At 39.8% G+C, this 22,829-nt stretch overlaps 1 protein-coding gene across 4 annotated transcripts in view; it reads right to left on the bottom strand.

Annotated features, from left to right (window-relative positions):
* LLGL2 (LLGL scribble cell polarity complex component 2) overlaps window positions 1-22,601 on the bottom strand; it is an 84,986-nt gene extending 62,385 nt beyond the window's left edge. For 2 of the 4 annotated variants that reach the window (XM_032209435.1, XM_032209438.1), the window contains exons 1-2: window positions 22,225-22,601; window positions 9,536-9,638 (exon numbers count right to left, since the gene is read on the bottom strand). In XM_032209435.1, the coding sequence (XP_032065326.1) occupies window positions 9,536-9,610 (75 nt within the window). In that variant the 5' untranslated portion in view covers window positions 9,611-9,638; window positions 22,225-22,601. Of the gene's footprint in view, window positions 1-9,535; window positions 9,644-21,887; window positions 21,982-22,224 lie in introns of those variants that run through there. The other 2 variants (XM_032209437.1, XM_032209436.1) reach the window with 2 other exon arrangements.
* Between the last annotated feature and the right edge of the window lie 228 nt (window positions 22,602-22,829).

Here is a 22,829-nt window from a genome sequence, read left to right as displayed (position 1 = left end):
TAATCTTGCATCAGGGACAAACTGCCTTTGATCCTCCCCTCTGCTCCATGCCTCAGGCGCCTCCTGATGGCCAACCAGCCTCCCTGGTCCCTGCTCTGAGTCTGAACCCTTCCCAGGGTCCTTCACATCTTCCCTGGCAGACTCATATGGTTCCTCGCTATCCGAGTCCATCAGCAGCTCCACTGGATCCTGCTGAGCCACAACAGCTGGCCATATAAATATTTCAAGTAAATAAATAACCAGATACATCAATAAATCCATTGTTTTATGGTGGCTATCTAGTGAATAAGCAATGCGATAACTTAATAACTACATTTCTAATGCACATTTAAATATTCTCCATGCACCATTACACCATATAAAATACAGCAGGCAATTTTTTTCATGGCTCTTAAAATGCAATCAAAGTAATGTAATAGCTAAGAAGAGTTTCCATGTAAAATAGATGTGACAAACTTTGCAGAGACTATAGTTCACCTAAAATCGCACAAATGATGCCATCCAAAATCAGTATTTTGGTATCTAATGTCAATGATACAATCTTAGTGGTTTTTGAACACCACAAAAATGGGACTCAGGCTGCATAAGATTTGGTTTTAGGCTCCCTATTCCAGTGCAGGACAAAATCTATTTTATGCCTGTACAAGGTAGTCTTCAACTTACAATCATTCATTGAGTGAATGTTTACAACCATTCAACGTTAAAAGTGACTGATGGCCACTTTTCACTTATGACTGTTGCAGCATCCCCAAGATCCCGTAATCAAAATTTGGATGCTTGGCAAGAGACTCATATTTATGGCAGTTGCAGTGCCCGGGGTCTTGTGATTCCCTTTTGCGACCTTCTGACAAGCAAAGTCAATGAAAGCAGATTCACTTTACAACCATGTTAATAACTTAACAACTGCAGAGATTCACTTAACAACTATGGCAAGAAAGGGTGTAAAATGGAGCAAAATTCACTTAAAAACTACTTCGCTTAGCAGTGGGAATGTTGGGCTTCAACATTATGTGATTAGGTATTATGTGATGATATAGATTAATGAATATTTAACAATGCAGTTGAGTTAAATACTGCTGTCAGGCACCACTCCATTCCATAATTAGGAAAGAAGACTAAGAGACTCCATGGTTGGAAATCAAAAGTACTTTTACTAATTATAAATGGTAAGCGAGCAGTAGCAAAGCAAAGTCTGCTTAATTTGGCGCGAAAGCAATTGATATATAGAATAGCCCGTTCCCCCCCCTTAGGATCAAAGCTCCAGTCCAATCATAAGTCCTTCAAGTGTCAGGTGTGAGATAACTTCAAAAAGACAGGCCGAAAGATGGAATGTCGAGGCCGTTGATGCAGGCGGGAAACACAGACGCATGCGCAATCCCAACGTCTGGCACATCCTAGAACATTCCTCCAGCACATCAATTAACCCCTCCCAAATACAAGCCCCCCCCTTCCCGTTTCATGGCAGCTGAAGCAACAGCAAGGCAGAAGCTGACATCCGGCCGTCCCCCGGAAAAAGGCTGTCATGCCTGGAAAAAAAAAAACAAAAAAACAGACAAACGACAAAACACAAAAAGAAGAGGGAGGGGGAGAAAAGTCAAGGCTTGTCGGGATAAGAAGCATAAAATTTCCGTAGCAGGTGGGGAGCACGAACGTGGGATTTATCAACCCATTCCGTGTGGGAGGGGGGAAAGTGCTTCCAAGCTACCAGGTATTGGATGCGATTACGGTGCCTGCGGGAATCAAGAATTTCACGAACTTCAAAATGACGTTCCCCATCAATCAGCAACGGAGCAGGCGGAGGTTCATCTGGGGGGCGTAAGTGGGAAACCCGAACAGGCTTGATGAGGTTGATGTGGAACACTGGGTGGATTCGGTTGAGGTGTTTGGGCAATTGTAAACGAACCGAAACAGGATTGATGACTTTCACAATAGGGAAAGGGCCAACATACTTGGGTCCCAATTTCTTTGATTTCTGTGTAGTGTGCAAGAATTTCGTGGACAAATACACCAAATCCCCAATGCGGTATTCATAGGGCTGAGAGCGTTTCTTATCGGCTTGCTTCTTATGGGCCTTATGTGCAGCGTCCAAAGTGGAAAGAGTCAGAGGCCAAATGCGACTGAGACGCTCACTCCAGTCCGCAACTGAAGGAACCTGTGGTTGGGCAGTAGGCAATTCGGGAATAGCAACAAAATCTTGGCCGTAAACGACCCGAAAAGGGGTGAACCCCGTGCTGGAGTGAACCGAGTTGTTGTAGGCCACCTCAGCATGTGGCAGCAAGTCGACCCAATCGTCTTGTTGATAATTGATGAAACAACGTAAATATTGCTCAAGGACGGAATTCGTACGTTCACAGCCGCCATTAGTCTGAGGATGGTAGGCGGAGCTAAGGCCCTGGGCGGACCCAATGCGTTTGAGAAATTCCTTCCAAAAAGTAGATGTAAATTGGACCCCACGATCGGAGATAATACGGTCGGGAACTCCATGCAAACGGTAGATGTGTGAAAGGAACAGTTTAGCCAATGCCTTGGCGGAAGGAATTTTGTGACAAGGCACGAAATGAACTTGCTTGGAAAACAAATCAGTGACCACCCAGATGACGGTATGCCCCTGGCTTTCGGGAAGCTCAACAATAAAGTCCATAGAAATCTCCTTCCAAGGGGCAACCGGGCGAGCGACGGACTGGAGTAGTCCCTGCGGTTTCCCCGGCGGTTTTTTGGCGGTAGCGCAAACTGGGCAACTGGCCACATAAAGTTCAATGTCCTTTTTTAAAGAGGGCCACCAGAATTGTCTCTTCACGAGGTGCAAAGTTTTTACGAACCCAAAATGACCCGCCAATCTGGAGTCATGAGCGCGACGAAGGACGACCAGACGTAGGGACGCGGGGATGTATAATTTAGCACCAATCCACGGTAGATCGTCCCGCATGGTGCACTCGTCCCGATGGTTCAGAAACCAGTCGTCTTGAGGAAGAGCTTTTTTAAGGTCAGAAAGTAGATCTTGAGGCACTTCCCTCTGAGCTTGGGTCTGCTGACGTGTGAGTACCGGAGCTGCCAGGAGCGGTTGAACGATACTCAGTTTAGAGCAATTATATTGAGGTAAGCGGGACAAAGCATCCGCCATGAAGTTCTTTCCGCCCGGGATATACTTTAGAGTGAAATTGAAACGGTTGAAATATTGGGCTCATCGCATCTGTTTGGGGGAGAGACGACGAGGCGTTCGCAACGCTTCCAAGTTCTTGTGGTCAGTCCAAACCTCAAATGGGTGTTTAGCGCCTTCTAGGAAATGGCGCCAAGTAGCGAGGGCCCAACGGACGGCGAAAGCCTCCTTCTCCCAAACCGCCCAACACCGCTCCGTGTCAGTGAGTTTATGGGAGGTGTAGGCGCAGGGCTGCAAGTTACCTTGGTCGTTGGCTTGCAGCAGAACGGCCCCTACGGCGACATCACTGGCATCAGCCTGGACGACGAAAGGCCGGTCGAGATCAGGATGCTTAAGAACTGGTTCAGCGGCAAAAAGGCGTTTAAGTTTCTCGAATGCCGCTTGGCATTCCATGTTCCAGTCTAAAGGCTTATTAGGCTTAGGCTTCGGGTCACCTTTCGTCTTGAGCAAATTAGTAATAGGGAGGGCAATCTGAGCAAAAGAGGGAATGAATTGACGGTAGAAATTAGCGAAACCCAAAATTTTTTGCAATTGCTTACGAGTTTTGGGCGCGTCCCATTCAGTGACCGCCTTCACTTTTTCAGGATCCATTTCAATGCCATCAGGGGAGATGCGGTAGCCCAGATAGTCAATTTTAGATTGGTGAAACTCACACTTAGACAATTTAGCATAAAGGTCAGCGGCACGGAGTTTTTTCAGAACAGTGCGCACCAGATTGACGTGGTGGTCGTAACTGCGAGTATAAATGAGGATATCGTCCAGGCATACGATAACGCCCTTGTAGAGATGATCGTGCAAGATTTCATTAATAAGTTGCATGAACACAGCAGGAGCCCCTTGTAGGCCAAAAGGCATAACCCGGAACTGGAAGCAACCAAGAGGGCAGTTGAAAGCAGTCTTCCATTCGTCCCCTTCCTTAATGCGTACTCTATAGTAAGCTTCTCGCAAGTCCAATTTAGTGAAAATGCAGCCCTTCCCTAGCTGTGCCAACAAGTCCTTCATCAATGGGAGTGGGTAGAGGTTCTGAGTTGATACAGCGTTAAGATTTCTAAAATCACAGCATAAGCGAAGAGAACCATCTTTCTTTTCACGAAACAGTACAGGGGCAGCCACTTTGGGTCGAGCCGGTTCAATGAAACCACGTTTCAAATTTTTGTCAATGAAAGAACGCATCTCCTCCATTTCCCTGGGCGACATGGAATAAATCCGGGGTTTCGGGAGCTTAACCCCGGGTAAAATGTCTATGGAGCAATCAGTAGGCCTGTGGGGGGGCAGAATGTCCGAAGATTGTTCGCTGAAAACGTCCTTAAGATCCAGATATTCCTTCGGAATTTTCTCCTCTCCTGCAATCCTCTCCTGCCCTCTAGCGGCCACTTCAGGGACGTCAGTGATAGGTTGGTCCGGAGAGCCCTCTCCCACTGGAGGCACCTTCGAGCGAACGCGTAAGCGGCCTGTTCGCCAATTTATGTGAGGGTTCCACTTCCGGAGCCATGGGATGCCCAAAATGAGTGGCCTGTCCATGCCAGGTGCGACCACAAAAGAGATTAATTCAGTATGGGTACCCATCCTCATTTCCAAAGGCTCTGTAAAAAAATGGGCGCCCCCCCCCCGCAATTGATCCATCTATTTGGCAAAATACAATTGGGGTTTTCAAAGTGCGCAATTTGAGGCCTAATTTCTCCACCATGGCTGGGTTGATCATGGAGCGGGAACAGCCGGAATCAAGTAAGGCCAGGAGGGTGGCAGGTTCCCCCTCAGGAGGAACTTTTAATTCAATAGGGATTAGCAGGGGCCCCTTGTTTGAACTCACCCAGTGAGGCGATGTGTCGTCATCGGAGTCCTCCGAAGAAGAGGAGGTAGCGTCCGCGTCTCCCTTTAATGGCTGGGCCAAAGGAGGGGGGTTGGATTCCCCAGCGAAAGCCGATTCCTTCTTCTTCTTTTCAGGGCCTCTGCCAGACTTTTCCTCACGTTTGGGAGGGAGTTGCGCAGAGAGGGGTAATTTAGCACGGCATTCGGGGGCGGTGTGCCCTAATTTGCCACAGCGAAAACATGTTAAAGGCCTGGAGAGGCCAGAAGGGGGCCCCCTCGCTTCACTTCGTCGTTGGAAAAGTGATTGAGTGGCTGGAGGGGGGAGGGACTTGGCAGCTCTCTCCTTCCGCTTCCTTCTTTCCTCTTTAGCATAACGGAGACGGGTTAAGTCGAGTTCAGCGTCCGCTGCATGCTCAAACCAAGTGATTAAACGTCTAGGCAGGTTACGATTGACACATTGTTGATAAATGTCTTCATTCAATCCTTCAGCAAATCTGTCCAGAAGAGCGTCCTCCCCCCAGCCTCTCATGTATTGGGAAAGACACTGAAATTCCTGGATGTATTGGGCGACAGGTCTATCGTCTTGTTCAACAGTTAAAAACTTCAATTTGCTTCGCTTCTCAGTTAACGGGTCATCAAAACGTTGGCGGAAAGCCTCCATAAAGCGGTTGAAATTCCCCAAGAGGGGAGAGCCAGACATATGCAAAGCAGTTGACCATTTAGCAGCCTCATCATCTAATGACAAAAGAACCATTCTGACCCTCATGATGTCAGTTTCAAAGTCTCGGCCATAAATCTCCATGCAATTAAACACCTGCATAAGAAAAGAAGCCAGGCTAGCAGAATCACCCTTGTAACGCACAGGCAAGGGAGGGATTTTAGCCATCCGATGTCTTCGGGGGGGAGGCCCTCCTTGGTCAGCAAAACCTCTAGCTGCAGGGGGTGAAGCAGGCCGAGGGGGAGGGGGAGATGTCGGGCGTGGGTAACGTTGCCAATTTCTCCAGTCTCTTTCCTCCTCCCCCCTTTTTTCCCCCAAATAAGTTTGACCCCAATAATCAGGTAATTCACTCCGCTGGGGTTTTCTCATGGGCCCCTGGAGCTGGTAGCTTCGGCATTCTCCTTCATCGCCTCCCCTTCTTTCCCCAAAGTACCTTTGGCTCCAATAGTCAGGGAATTCAGTCGTCTGGGGTTTTCTCACGGCACCCAGCTCCAGCGAAGGTTGTCTGGGTGGTCTTTGGGTGAGTCCAGCATTCCAGCTTGTCTCTGTCTCTCTTTGTCCCACCGAAGTGGACCATCGGGGTGGGGGGGCAGATTCAGGCTGGCTGGAAATTTGCAGTTGAAATAAATCTTCGTGTAAGGATAAGTCAGGCGGGCTGGGCTCGTGTAGAGAAAGGTCGGGAGGTCCTACTCCACTGGAATCCGCACCTCCAACGGCCCCCTCCTCCTCTCTGATCGGAGAAGACATTATCTCCCTTCTCGGTAGACGTAAATCTCCTGGAAAGGGTTTCTTTTTGAGACTTTGCTTCTTGTCAGGCACCACTCCATTCCATAATTAGGAAAGAAGACTAAGAGACTCCATGGTTGGAAATCAAAAGTACTTTTACTAATTATAAATGGTAAGCGAGCAGTAGCAAAGCAAAGTCTGCTTAATTTGGCGCGAAAGCAATTGATATATAGAATAGCCCGTTCCCCCCCCCTTAGGATCAAAGCTCCAGTCCAATCATAAGTCCTTCAAGTGTCAGGTGTGAGATAACTTCAAAAAGACAGGCCGAAAGATGGAATGTCGAGGCCGTTGATGCAGGCGGGAAACACAGACGCATGCGCAATCCCAACGTCTGGCACATCCTAGAACATTCCTCCAGCACATCAATTAACCCCTCCCAAATACAAGCCCCCTCCTTCCCGTTTCATGGCAGCTGAAGCAACAGCAAGGCAGAAGCTGACAACTGCAAAAATTTAACCCTAACTTTAAAAGAACCTTCCAGAATGTAGCTATATTTCCAATGATTCTTTATTTCATGGACACTATTAAAGAAAGATTTCCTGGGTTGAGTACAATTTAATGTTTTAAAATAAATTACCATGACAATAAATCTGATTGCTTTGTGAACTTTGTTTAACAGGCATAATTCTTTTTCTGCCCTGGGCCAATTCACCACAAATCACACCAATCAGAAACTGGATATGTAATGTAAGTTAAAAATACTGCCATTTCATGACTTAAGAGAGAAAGAAAGGTCAAGGATGGATACTTCCTGCACTCCAGTTTATATTTAGCAAATGAAACTTAAGTGTGTAAACCAACTGCAATATAAGAATCCGGATATCAAAATTATTTTCAAATGAAATCATTTTGGTGGCTTATGTTTAACATGGAATTCCATGCATGATCAATTGAATTTGCAATTCTCCAGTTCACTATGAAGAAATATGGCAGTTCAGAAATGCCTTAATTTATCATTCCTATAGTAAAATAATCACAAGGTCAGAACGGAAGCTTTGGGATGCTCTCCAGATAGTGTGGATTACAACCTATTTTCCCAATTAAAAAGCTTTACTTTGAGTGGGAATGTTAGGAACACTGGAAACCAGCAGGGGAGGAAATACAATCACAGATTACTTTGGCTTTCTACAACTGATTTTTGAATAGCACAGCTTGGTTATAAAAATCTTGGGAAGTAAAACCTAAAGCTATTCCAGTACTCCCCAGCATCTGCACGAGGCGCCCTAACCTTTCTTAAGGTTTCCACCAAGGCTGGCCACAATTCACTATTGTAAATCAAGTCACATGTCTTTTCCCTCGCTTGCTATATAACTGCTCTCTTTTTCATGACTGTCAGAGAAAGCGTTATTTTTACAGATTTACACAAAAATTAAAAACTAGTAGAATGTTTAAGCATCACAAAAACAGCCTACTTTTTGTTGTTGTTGTTAGATGCAAAGTCGTGTCCGACCCTTCGTGACCCCATGGACAATGTTCCTCCAGGTCTTCCTGTCCTCTACCATTCCAGAGTCCATTTAAGCTTGCACCTACTGCTTTAGTGACTCCATCCAGCCACCTCATTCTCATTAGGTGGCCAAAGTATTTGAGTTTCATCTTCAGGATCTGGACTTCTAAAGAGCAGTCAGGGTTGATCTCTTCTAAGACTGACTGGTTTGATCGCCTTGCAGTCGAGCAAGGGCCTCGCAGGAATCTTCTCCAGCACCATAGTTCAAAGGCCTCAATTCTTTGATGCTCAGTCTCTCTTATGGTCCAACTTTCACAACCATACATTTCAACTGGGGAAACCATAGCCTTGACTATACGTACATTTATTGGCAGGGTGATGTCTCTGCTTTTTATTATGCTGTTTAGATTTGCCATAGCTTTCCTCCCCAGGTGCAAGTATCTTTTAATTTCTTGGCTGCAGTCTCCATCTGCGGTGATCTTGGAGCCCAGGAAAATAAAATCTATCACTACCTCCATTTCTTCCCCATCTATTTGCCAGGAATTGCCTACTTTTTAACTTCTGCTAAATATGGTTAACCATCTCTTAGCCACTACAATTGGCACCAACAACCCTATTGCTAAATGCTGTGGTCACAAAGTGAAACATTACATGCACCCAACTGGCAATTTTACTTCTCTGTTTTAAACTCTGCTTCTCAGAAGCCAGTTGCAAAGCATTGTAATGGTGATCCTCTGACTGTGGGATACTGCAATGGTCATAAACAGCATCAGTTGCTGAATAGTGTCCGAACAGTAACCACATGACTGTGAGATCCTGGGATGGTCATAAATGTGAAAAATATTTCTAAATCTATTTTTATACAGTTGTACCTTTGAATGGTTGTTAAATGAGGCAGTTGTTAAGTGAGGACTACCTGTTGTTCACTGCACTGTTTGTGATGTTGAATTTAAAGGAGAAATTTATCCTCAATTAACAGAAATCTATTTAGAGTTACTTTAACACCCACAGCAGTATTAGCTTGTCAGATTTTTTTTACTAAGTGATCATACCAACTGCTTTCATTTTTTTTTAAAAAAAAACTAACATTCTTCCTACTTGCACTGAAGAAGTGCATACAAGCTTGTAAATTGTACACTGCCCTTTGCTTGTTTATTTAAAAACAGTACTATATTCAAACCACAATAGCTGCCATGTGCTTCCACAGAGGGAACATATTGCCAGAGAAAAAGACTTTGTGTCTTAAAAATTATAAATGAAAATTATGAGTTCTAAATGGCCATCTGGGATTCAGGAAACCATCTGCAAGTTTAAGACATGAAAATATCAGCCATTGCCTCAATGTTGACATGGGTCCAGCACAAGATGATGATTCATTAAATTTGAACACCACAAACTCCCAACAATTCTGGGAGGTTTATCAGATACTTTTGTGTTTCATGCTATGTTCGAAGTCAAAAATTAAGTATGACTATCAGCAAACGGCATTTGGAAAAGTCATAGGGTTAAAGAGAACCATCTTTTCCATCCCTCAATTCACCCGAATCAGCAACGGAACGTAAAATGTGGAGAGGTTCTGTATTTGTTTCCTCTTAGATCTTATTCAATCCCTACAATATACCTTGTTAAACTGGAAAAGATCACGCTTGAGCCTCTCCCTTACGGTATCATGTCCTGGCCTCAGAAATCTTCTCATTTTCTTCTTTAATTGCAAGGTACCAAAGCTGTAGAGAAGAAAATGTATCTGTAAGGACACTTGGATATCAGCTACATACAATGTGCTTAGATAGAAATAAAATTTGGTAGAAAAAGAATTTCTGGATCTGAGGATTAAACTGTGGAATTCTTGATGCAGACTTTTCATCACCCAAACAGGTAACATCATCAGTGAAAAGGGAGTGTACATAGCAAAACTGATACTCAGTATTATTGATGTTGTTACTCAATTGTCTAATGAATTGTCTGCAAGCAAAAAAACAACAACAACACAAGCTTAGGGAGCACCAAGAATCCCACAGAACTGAAATTAGGTATCTTACCACTTTAAACTAGCAAAAAAGATTACACTTCACATCAGAGGTTAGGTAAAAGAGATTAGGTAGGAGATTATTTAAAGGGCTTCAAAGAATGGGATATTTGTACTAGTACTTATTAGTACTAGTATTTCCTGTCATAGCAAATTCAAGTTCATTGAACAAGGAAAATAGGGAGCTTAGCCTTCCAATAAGTGTAATAAAGGTACCTCCAGTTGTTAATAAACATATTAAAATCATGTTATGTATGCAAATACACATTGTATGTGTTATGTTATTATAAGGATATTTCTCCTTTGTTCATATTGCCCAGTACTGTAATATAAATAAAAAATCGAGTTAAAAGAGCTGAGACTATATCATCCTGCCTTGACATTTCTTCATTAGAATTGATTTATTGCAAAATATTTCTAGGAATTTAAAAAACCCATGTCCTTAAAGAACATCTTCTAGTATGATATTTTACTGTATGCCATTTGGGGCTGGAATGGGTAAAGCAACACGTAGGCACTTGAAATTAATTGTGGGAATTGGTGCATATACACACAATCTCATTTTAAAAGGCCTAGCTATGTACCATATCAAGTGTGCTGCCATAAGACTATAACAAACACTATTCTGTTAACTGGTTCTACTTACCAGGAGACTAGCTTGTTCTGAGCCAATTTAAAAGACCAACTATTACTTCAGAAAAAAATAGAAGAAAACAAACGGGTCTTCAAAAGATGCATATGTCAGTCAACCTAGCATGCTTCAAAACAATTAAGCAATCTATTGGACACCAATCAAACTGATTGGTCTCACAAAGGTCACACAAATTAGGCCCATAAGTTGATATAAATATGAATGGTAGGTTCCAATGGAGAAAGGTAGTCCTCCAAGAAAACTTGAGTTAAGATTAGGGTAGAATTAGTCTTGAGGATGGTAATACTTGGTATAATATACCTCAACTGACTTTGGAATTCCACATTATATTGATAATGTTTAGAAGGATATCATGGTTAATAGTATATTCAAATCTCTGACAGACCCATCAGAATACATGCATTTTAATCTATTCCTCAATGTAAATCATATCAATACAACCTAAACAATTTACATGGAGAACACAAGCTGAAACCAGATTGCATGTGAATCCTTTCAATTATTTTTTGTCCCTTTAATGGGTATTATGCAGAAGAAATCCTTGACTGAGCTGAAGATGGCAAGATCGTAATGGGTGTTTCTTTTTGCAAAGGCAGATCAAATTTAGGGTGTATAGACAAAGAGGACCTACAGCCACAGTGTTCTGTTTTGTCTATATTTGGCCTAGAAACCTTAAGTGAAATTATGTTGCAATAGAAGGAATAAAGTTCTATTAAAATTATGTTTTAGAGTTGCAGCCACAGCTAAAGAGAAACAAATAGAAAGCAAGATTTCCTTAAATGAGATGTTGAAGACAATAAATAAAAAGATATGCAACTCCAAACATTTACAAATATTTAAAGAAATAATGGTGATATACGTGAATCTTCATTTCACTTACAGCTAGTCGGCTAACTACTGCATATCTAACCTTCCTTTAAGAAAAGAAAGTAACAAAATGTGTAATATGGCCTATTAACTATTTTTATGAAAGCACAGAAAAACTCAAAGCAGAAAAAGGCAAAACAATAAGGATTGCAATGCCTTGTATGGAGTACTTGTAGTTTTTCATATAGAATGCTGAATATCTCTTGAAAAACGAATAAACAATGAACTAAACAGAAAGAGAAATAATTCTGAATCATAGCAGCTTAGAGTCCAGAGTTCACTTGTCTTCATTTGCAAAGAAAAAGTTGGGGAAAGTTTATGACAATAAAGGAAGGCCAATTTAAAAAGAGAAGGCTGATAAATCAAAGGTTACCACCTCAAACATAAGATCCCAAGTTGTGGATTGAGTAAAACAAAAAGAAATCCTTGAGCCATACATCTGTGTACATCCGAGAATCAGCTTCTCCTTCACAGAGTGTTGCATTCAGATTAAAGATGTTACAGAATAACAGAATTGGAAGGGACCTTGGAGGTCTTCTAGTCCAACTCCCTGCTGAATTAGGAGATCCTATGCATGTGATGGCGAACCTATAGCACGCATGCCAGAGGTGGCACGCAGAGCCATCACCAGCTGTTCTTCTACTTTCCAGTGCGCATGTGCACGCCGGCCACCTGGTTTTTGGATTTCCAGCACTTCAGCACCCACGAAGACCAACTGGAAGACCAGATGGCCAGTGCTTGCATGCACCCCAGCCAGCTGGTTTCTGGGTTTTCAGCACATGCACGAGTGTTACAGTTTGGGCACTCGGTGCCAAAAAGGTTCACCATCACTGTCCTATGCCATTCGGAACAAACAGCTGTCCAATCTCTTCTTAAAATCCTCTAGTGTTGAAGCACCCACAGCTTCTGGAAGCGAGCTGTTACACTGATTAATTATTCTCTCAGGAGATTTCTCTCTAGTTCTAGGTTGGATTTCTCTTTAGTTATCTTCCATCTGTTATTTATTGTCCTACTTTCAGGTACTTTTGAGAATAGATTAACCCCGCTCTTGTCTGTGACCTTGAAATCCTAGTCCTTCTCTTTGTTAGACTAGACATACTCAGTTCCTGCAACCATTATTTTCTGATACTATTTGTATCATGGTGCTTGAACTATTAGCAATAGCAATAGCAGTTAGACTTATATACTGCTTCATAGGGCTTTCAGCCCTCTCTAAGCGGTTTACAGAGTCAGCATATCGCCCCCAACAACAATCCGGGTCCTCATTTTACCCACCTCGGAAGGATGGAAGGCTGAGTCAACCCTGAGCCGGTGAGATTTGAACAGCCGAACTGCAGAACTGCAGTTAGCTGAAGTAGCCTGCAGTGCTGCATTTATCCACTGCGCCACCTCGGCTCTTTGTAGTTCAACTGGGATTCTCAATTCTTCAATCAAAATAGAAAAGGGCTCTATTTAGAGAAAGTAATGAGACAAAAGTTTGGCCTTATTTTGCAGTCTGCTACCACTTTTTTTTTTTTTTTTTTTTTTTGCCCAAGCTGGATGCCTTTCAGACATATTGGACATCAACTCTCACAAGTGTACTGATGGGAATTATGGAAATTCAAGCTAAATCAAAACAATTAGCACCAAAACATTAGCTGTTGCCAACATACGTTCATCACAGAAATCATTCCAATTTCTTTGAAGATACACACCTGTTCTTTGGGTTGCAGTATCTAGTACTAATGCATCTTTAATCAAAAGAACTTGATTTTAAATGATAAACTAATGAAAATAAGTCTTCATATAAAGCATTTGAATTAGCTATAACTTTTCCATACATTTTTAAAATAAAAATCTCCCAGATCAAAACAATCCTGTAAGAACACATGTTCTTCTGTCAAGAAATGAATGAGATCATAGTCTGCGATCACAAAGAAAGCTGCAAAATTTAATTTTTATTTACATATATTTATATATCTCATTTAGAGATAAATCTTCCTCAGAGCAACTTTGGGCAATATAGAGTAGGCATAAAATCATAAAAACTATAAACATTGTAAAAGACAATTAAAACAGAATTCTGCAAATCTGTTTTTATATGAATACAGTATCTATGTTGGTTTTTTGCAGGAAACACCATAAGGAGTGCTACAAGAGTCTAATATATAATTTGTTTGAGATTTTAAGACACATTTGAAAGAATGTTAAAATCAGATTATTCACATTGAAGTAGTTTTCCGTAAGCACAAATAAACCATGCAGAATCACCTCAAATATAAATTTTCCTGGAAGGGTTTAGTTTAATCAGTAAATAAGTAGAGATAAAACTATTATATCAATTATGAAACTATGAGAACTAAAAAAACATATTCTGAGTTACTTCCATTTGAAATTTTTGGAGTGCACAGGAATACTATAGCAGCTACAGTATTCATTACTTCATTACATAAACTACATCATTACTTTATGCTTATGTAAACAAGCGGGCTCATTGTCTCCACATTCCAACCAATACTGAGGTCATCCCATTTTTCATGTCATAAATTCATAAAGGAATAGTTTAATTTAGTAGTCACCATTACACAGGAGTAAAGGGACAAAATGAGAGTCCTAACAATATCAGTTCATTTTTACAATTTATTTCTTTTCTAACTCTAAGAAGACTGTTAGACATCTTGTGTATTGTTTTAGGATTAAACTAACGTTTCAGAATCTAACCCAGCTTTGCACAAAGTGGAATTATCTTCCACTTCAGGAAACTGTTTATATGCATCAATCTGTATTATTCTGTAGCTTCTAAAGTCCAACTAATTGAGATACTAATTTGAGTAAAAATAATATATCAAGGTAGTATAGTAACTTGATACAAGAAGAAGGTCCTTTAATTACAATAAGTAAAAAATGGGAAGGGCAGTGTCTAACTCTGTACCAAGCACAAAAAGAAAGAAAAAAAGAAAGAAAAGAAAAAAAGTGGAATTAATAACCACAGTGAGAAGCTCATAAAGATGTTGTTTGGACAAATAACCTTTGCCCTTCATTATTATGAATAAGTAACAGAAAGGCTTTCGAAGGTTGTTAAATCCAGTGCATAACAAAATGTCCTGGTTCACTCCTGAGCACATTTCCCTTAAAAGAAAGACCCGCAAATTTATACAGATGGAACAAGATAGATTTAACTTGATTTATATAGAGAGCACTATTCTGTTCACAGGGCACACATTTCTCTCTGTAATGCAATACCCTCAACACTAAGAAGATTAAAGTCTGGTCACCCATTCTACTCCTCCTTGGCAGACTGCTCCTCCCTTTAAATATTATTGTGGGAGAGAAACGCTGCCACTTCAAAGGCATTCTTAAACTAATTCTTTACTCCTGAGAGTGATGTCCTTTGAATTCAATTCGGCTTTATCTTATCACCCCAGTTTGCATATTGTTTTATGCATAACAGAACAATTAACAATGCTGTACGTGCTCCAATTCCTACAGTGATACAATATGTTTTTAAACAAAGTAGAGATATACACCTGACTGATATAAGAGCTACACATAATTGAGCCAACTCCCAAATTCACAGCCAGAAGCATACCAAGAGCAAACATTTTTACTCAATGAATTTAAGAGTTGTTTGAAGCAGCTGAAAAAATATATAGTAACATGTGAAGTAATAACGTGACAATCAATTTGCTAGAGTAAAATATAAGGGAAAAAACCCTTTCTATAATATCAACATAGGACTAAAAGCTAAAAGGGAGAATTAAGCAGTGTTGTAAAGCTTAAGAAAATTAAGTACAAATCTTCACCTGGAATTAAACTTGGAATTATATTAGTGCAAATTTGTTTGCTGAATTAGGACATAACTTTTATGACATGTTATTTCTATGAAGTTTATTTTAAAGTTGTCACTTTAATGATAGCAATTGTTTTTTAACATAATAATCTTTCTATTCAACCTATTCATACTTTCTTTAGTTGTTCTGAACTTTGATGTTCATTCTATCTGCATCTCAGAAACTCCGCACACTCTAGTATGTTTGCACAGGCCATTCACTTTTTTTATTCAGTCGATGTTCATTCAGCACTCATTCATTCTTGACCCTAGTTCTTCTTGTTTTATCATACACATCCCCGGTGCCTTCCAAGCCTGATATAATCCACATTCATTTCCATATGCTGAAATAAAGTATGCAGAGGCAAGCAATGATACAAAACCATTTTCACTTATTTTGACACTTGTTCTTTGCAACAAACCATGTACAACCAATAACCTTTCTAGTAGTTGTTTTAAAATGTCTCTCATTGCCTTTCCATCTTTAATAGACATTATACTAAGCCTCAAAAGTGCTTTTTCAAAAGGCAACTGGACTTTGTTTTTCCTTGAAGATGTTTCGCTTCTTATTCAAGACGCTTCTTCAGTTCTGACTTCTGTCTTCAAAGTAAAATAAAGTCCAGTTGCCTTTGAAAAAGCACTTTTGGGGCAATCATGACCTGGGTGACTGAGAATCTCCATACACACATTATACTAAGATACTGAAATTCATCTCCTTGCTTTAGTTTTTGACCATTTATATTATATTTATTTATAAATAAAATATGGAGTTTTTCACTTCATTTTTTTCCTGTCAAATGCAACCATTTCAGTTTCAATACATGTATTTTCAGAACCATGTTCCTCCTTACAGTACTATATCAAAGTCCAATATTCACTATACCGTAAATAGGTCTCTGCTAATGACAAAAATACCTAAAGATTTTACAATAAAATGGCAGACCTTGTAAACACATGTGGGAGTTCAATTACCCCGCCCACAAAAAAAACAAATTAAACTATGGCCCTGTTGGAACATATTTTGATTATGTTTCCACACAAAACCCCTTAGTCTAACTTAATAATAACCGATTAAACAAATTACAGTAAGCAGTTTGTACATCATGCTAAACAATAACGATTCACACAGCAAAATCAACCAAATTGTGTTTTTTTATTCAAATTTATTACAGCCACCAAACTCTTTTGCTTGAGGATATAGAAATATTATAAATTACATAAATTGTTGCATTGTATGTATAAACTAGGACATAGCACAATCATTAAATTTTAAAATATGGAACGCAGAAACATATATAGCTTCTCCATATTTAATTTATACTGGAGCATTATTTAGTAACTTCCAGCTGACAAATGTTTTATGCCATTTAAAAAGAAACACAATTTGCATAATTAAGACAGCTCACTCTCAATCTTCACCTCGGCCCACATATAACATTCCCAGAAATAAATTAGACAGGAGAGCCAATTTGGTTAAACAGTTAAGGTGCTGGCCTAGAAACCAGGAGATTGTGAGTTGTAATTCCGCTTTAGATATCAAAGCTGGTGGGGTAACTCTGAGCCAGTAACACTCTTTCAGCCCAATCTTTACACGTGTTGTGATGAAAATAGGAGGATGAAATTTTAGACATGTTTGCCATCTTGAGTTATTTATAAAAGTGGGCTATAAACAATAAAATAAAATAAAGCAAGAGAAAGATGATGTGAATCTATTTTAAAATAATCTTTGCAATTATAGAACTAAAATTTAATTATTCTCTCACAGCTTTGGGCCAAGCTCCCAGTTATGTATTTATTTTTAATTAAAAACTCAGACTTAAATAGTATACAGATTTTATGAAAGCCTAAAGAAATTAATACATACTGTTTAGATTTGGTATAAACTTAAGCCAATTATAAATAGAACTGAGATTTACCAATTAGCATGTTATGTAGTCTGTGTGAATCTTCTTCACAGTTATAGAGAATCAATACAAATTACTAGAAATAAATACAAGCAAATTTAGTAAAATTTACTTCTGAATAAGGAAGATTAGAATTTTGAAAAACTAAATAGCCCACCCTCCAAACACCTACCAGGAAATACTTCGGCTATAAATGCACAAACCAGTTTTTCTAGATTATGCTTTTTTTAAAAAAAAATAATCATTTAGGTTTCAGAAACAACCACCCTGATTTCAAGTTCCTCACATAACAAAACACTGAAATGGATAGTCATCCAAATATGCACAGAATATTAATTTAACTTATAAAGCTTTAGAGTAAAACTGAGATTTGAGAACCTGTTATTATTTCTCATGACTAACAAACCTCAAACAATCTTTTACATGGTATTTCTATAGCCTATTGGAGACTTAATTCCCTTAGCATTTTTAAAATAACTGAACAAAAATGGTATAGCAAGTAGAACAAAAAAAAGAATGTGCATGTATGTACACAGAACATTATGAAACAAAAATATGGTAAATCAAACATATTTGTAAAATTAGCTTTCTTGCCAAATGTATAGATCCACAATATCTTTATAGAGAAAACCCTGATAAATATTACTAATATATACTTAACAAAATAAATATATTGCCCAAGACTTTATGACAATATTTATGAAACTCTGAATTAACACAAATATTGACACTTTGATTAAACAGATCATTGTCCGGGTATATAGTTGGTGTTCACACATCACTAAGACCTTTTTTTAACCATAGTTTGTTTGAATTAGTGACTGCATTTATCTAACTTGCTAATTAAAAATTATGGATTACAAAGCATAATGATAATGTTCACACATGTTAAGCAAAAATCAAACATACCAGATTAAGGCTAAGCATGATGCATGCATTTATTAAGGAGCTCTATGGCTAAGACGACAATCTAGCATTGAAAAAAGTTAGCTATGGTAGCTTGAAAAAAGTAATAAAATATATAAACAGTTCAATAACTTTACAGCTCAAGCATTTATTGTTTTCTTTTAGAGTTTGAGGTATAAACATTAACTATCATAATTGCATCTACAGTGTTTTATAACAAGATAGCAAGGAGTCCTTCGGGATTGGGCGGCATATAAATTCTAATAATAAATAAATAATAATAATAATAAATATAATAATCACAAGACTCTCAAGCTACCACTTAACAAAGGCCGAAAAGATTTAGATTCAAACCATATTATGATTCTACAGCAAATCATTTGATATCAGGTAAATTATGCCACACATTTATCATCCATTGTAAAGAGTTTCATTTTATCATGGAAACTAAAATTTTCATTCACTTCTGTACTATATACAGTTACTTATACAGTACTGAATAGCTAATTTATTTGCTAATCCCATCTGAAGAATTAAAACAAATGTCACACAGAAATTTTGCTGGTGTCAAGCAAAGGCAAATAGTATTTTTTTTCTTTTAAATTTGTTATTTATAGGGTGTAGTGACCATTCTGATCAGAACCAACTTCAAGTACCATATTATTTCCTTTTTGAAAACAGGATAAAAACATAATCAATGATCACTCAAGATTTGTAATTTAAACAGTATTCAAATAGATCACCTTGCAGTATTTATATACCGGCACAAAACAGAAAGGCCTGAAAGGTTAAAGATAATCTATCAACATTATTTCATCAATTCTTGATAGAAATCTTTATGTGGTCTTCTTAGTGTATGAAAGACTGTTCTGTGATCAAAAGTTCCACAGCGCAGCAGAATCAGTAATGACATATTAAGCCATCCATTAATATACTACTCGTGTGACCGACTGACACACTTTCTATAGCATGTAAAGAAAGATGTTGTACTTGTTTTAAATTAAAAATTTTAAAAAAATTTAATAAAAAAATATATATACTACTCGTATTAATCACCATAAATAGGATAAGTAGCTTCTCTATACTAGAAAACTTATAAAACAGTAGCATTCATCCTGTGTGTTGTCAAGAGATATCACAATTTCTAATTTAACTCTTTGAAGAGGGAATCTGTAACTCATGTTTATCCATAAATTAATCCCACTCTTTTAAATAACTGCTCTTGGGGGTGCAGTAATCTGAGAGTATCTCACATTGCCAAGGAAAACCATGAACACACCAATTATAGAGTACATACTCTGAGGGTCATTGTCAACTGAATATTATTAAACTAGTGTGGGTGCTATTGTCCAGCTGCAGAATAACAGAACATTGTCATTTAAGTTTATTAACTCAAGGTTGACTCAACCTTCCAAGGTCAATAAAATGAGGAACCAGACTTGAGGGCAATGTGTTGACTGTAAACCACTTAGAGAGGGTTGTAAGGTACTATGAAGCGGTATATAAGTCTAAGTGCTATTGCTATTCCCCGTAGGCTGGACTCATTTTTAAGCATTCCATTCAGGTGCCACTGATCTGCATATAAAAACACAATTATCCAAATGTCCGCATATAATATGTACAACAACAAACATACATGTTTATCTATGTTTAATCACAGGAAACTGCAAGAATAGGCAATTACTCAACTTAATAAACATACAAAGGCAGTTTTAAGTACAAAACACACAGTTTATTCATTGAAAAATGTCTGCAAAAAGAGACAGAGGGTGGGATAAGAGAATTAAACCCATACATAAGTCTATGCACCATTGTTTGAATGTAGAAATAAAAACCTGCTAAATGACCAGTGGTAAACGAATATCTTTTGCGCTTGATGTTTGTGTTTGATGTAAAAATAAACTGGAGTATTTCAAAGGGTTTTAATATCTACTAAATCAGCCCACTTTGCTTGTGGGGGGGGGGAGGAGAGGGGGGGATAGGACAACTTTTCCCAGCTTACGGTTAATTTTTCAAATGTGCCATAGGCTACTCTTTTATGGTTTTGAAAAATGTAGATTGTCAGCTCACGGAGACCCCTGGCAAACAGGGGGTCAGGCAGAATTGGCATTCACTATCTTATTTGCTTAGAAGATGATACTCAACAGGTCAATTTCTTTAAGTGGGAAATTTTATTAGCTCATACTGACAAAGACTACAAAGGAGATTCAGTTTCTCTTAAACTTTATTGGCAGAAGCCTCTTTAAGCAAAGTTTCACAAATAGGTCTAAATATGATCCAATTTGGATCCTTAAACAAAGTTCTCTAATTCCACAGCTAAGTTCATACGGCTACATGTAGTCCTCAAAATGAACACAATTGAGCGAACAGTTTGTTGCTATGTGAAACATTTGTTAAGTGAATTTTTCTCTATTTTAAGATCTTTTGTGCCACAGTTAAGTGAATCATTGCACTTAAATTAATAACAGGTTAAGTGAATCCGGCTTCCCCATTGACTTTTCTTGTAAGGAGGTTACAAAAGGTGATCACAGGATCCTGGGAGACTGCAACCATCATAATATGAGTCAATTGCCAAGCAATCAAATTTTGATTATGTGTCTATGGGGATACTGCAACTGTCATTAAGTGTAAAAAAACAGTCATAAGAAATTTTTAATGCCATTGTAACTTTAAGCTGTCACTAAATGAACTGTTGTAAGTCGAGGACTACTTGTATAACATGGTTTGTTAAATCAGTTATAATTGGCTAGGCTTACTCAATATGCTAAGTTGGTAAACCTAACAGATCACACTGCAGTTGAATGCAGTGTATATAGAACCTTGGCAATAATGAGACAACTTTATATTACTATTAGATTTATATTCCATCTTTATATTTGTACAACTCAAGGTGGCATATATATAATATTCAACTTAAGAAAACATTACCATATGTATACAAGACTCATTTAAAAAGCACTTGTATTGGCCCCAAGACACAACACCTAGATTGCTTGCATTAAAACCACAATCTCTACATGGATCTGGCTTTTTTCCCCTTCAGGTTTCCTTGTTTTCCTTCAGTATGTTTGTTTTATGAAGTAGAGATCTCTACACCAAGAGCAGACACTCAACTCTCAAAAGGAAGAGAAACAGAAAGCAAGAATTGTCTGGGCAGCACTTATAAGAATCACCTGAAAACAGGTAATAACGGGAGAAAAGCAAAACAAAAACAAAAAACGTAATACTGAGGAGCTCATTGTTTGCTTTTTAGCCTAAGGTCTCCACCTGTAAGACAACTAGTTTCAAGTTAAAGCATTCCTGAAATACCATCCACCATGGTATTTCATGCATTGAAAGAGGCAACAATGCCCAGGACCAGAGTCTTTATGAGGGCCAAGGACCCTGCAAACTTTAATCCTAGTTCGAGTATTCACACCTTTCCCACTGGGCTTGTAAAAGGTCTATTTATTCATATTAAATGTTATTTATTTAACATTTATTTAATAAAATAAATAAATGTAACTGATTTACATTTTATTTATTTTATTCAATGTTATATTAAATGTCATATGAAATACACCGCCCATCTCGCAATGCAAAGGCAACTCCGGGCGACTTATTTTGGGGACATCACCATCTCACACACACCCACACATACCCTCGCCAAGACCCCCCAAAATAAAATAAAAATCTCTTCCACTTTAAGGCGTCCCGATTCATTCGCTAAATCATCTTTATCGGCTCCCGCCCGCATCGGAAACACCCTGGCCCGATACCTACAACTCCCTTCCCCTCTGCCAACCTCCACCCCGTTTCACCCCCCCTTACCGCGCCTATTTTCTGAAGCCCGGACAGAGCGCGTGCCGCAGAGACCGACCGAGTTGGAAGTTGTTAAGTCACCGCCGCTTCCCTTCCCCACCTCAGCGGAGCCCGGCTCACCTTTTCGACACGGAGTCCACCCTCCAGCGCCACTCCCCCCACATCCGTCCAAGCGAGCCTCTGCGCTTCCTTTCTCTCCCCCCACCCAATCCCTCCGAGGAGCCTCTTCACCTGCCGGCCCTTTTGCTCTCCCGAACCCGGGCCACCCCCCCCACCTCACAGCCCCCCCCGCGCGCCCCCCCCGCCGCCCCCGCCCCGCCGGAGGACTGGCGCTAAACCCACCTACCCTGCAAGAAGCCACACAACTCCTCCTCGCGCCGCCGCGGCCGCCTCTCCTTCCTGGATACCTCCGGGAGGGGGCGTGCCTTACCCGTATGTAAATGAGACCGGAGGGGCGTGGTTCTGCCGCCGCCTTTCTTTCAACCCCGCGACGCGGCTCGTGAATAATTAATTTCGCTCACCGCTCCCTTTTTTTTAAAAATATCCCGGCCAATCGGGAAGCGGCGAGAGCCTTCTTCTCGCTTTGCCTGCAACCAATAGAAAAAGATCAAGGTCGGCCGCGGAGGTTGGGGGTAGAAATCAACGCGCCGAGAATACCTTAGGCTATAATTCGATCTGGTTTCTGAATGGCTTTTTGTAAGTGTATGTGTTTGTGTCTGTAATGAGGCTTGGCCACGCCCCACATCCGCCGCGTCCTGGGCGTACCTTTTTCCGGTAGAGAAGACGGTATGTTAGCAGCCGGGTACAAAAGAGGGCATCGAAGGCAACCCGGGAGGTTCTTAGTTAAGTGAGGTCACTGACGGCGAGTTCCAGAATGGGGAGATGCGCTGGCACTGCTGGGCTCTTTTCGTTCTGGGCGAGCTGGAGCGAACTGCTTGAGAGCGGGTCTCC

This window comes from Thamnophis elegans, chromosome 2, assembly GCF_009769535.1.
Source record: "Thamnophis elegans isolate rThaEle1 chromosome 2, rThaEle1.pri, whole genome shotgun sequence".
NCBI lineage: Eukaryota > Metazoa > Chordata > Lepidosauria > Squamata > Colubridae > Thamnophis > Thamnophis elegans.
The sequence above is the reverse complement of the archived record's forward strand: the minus strand, read 5'-3'. Positions and strand labels throughout refer to the sequence as shown.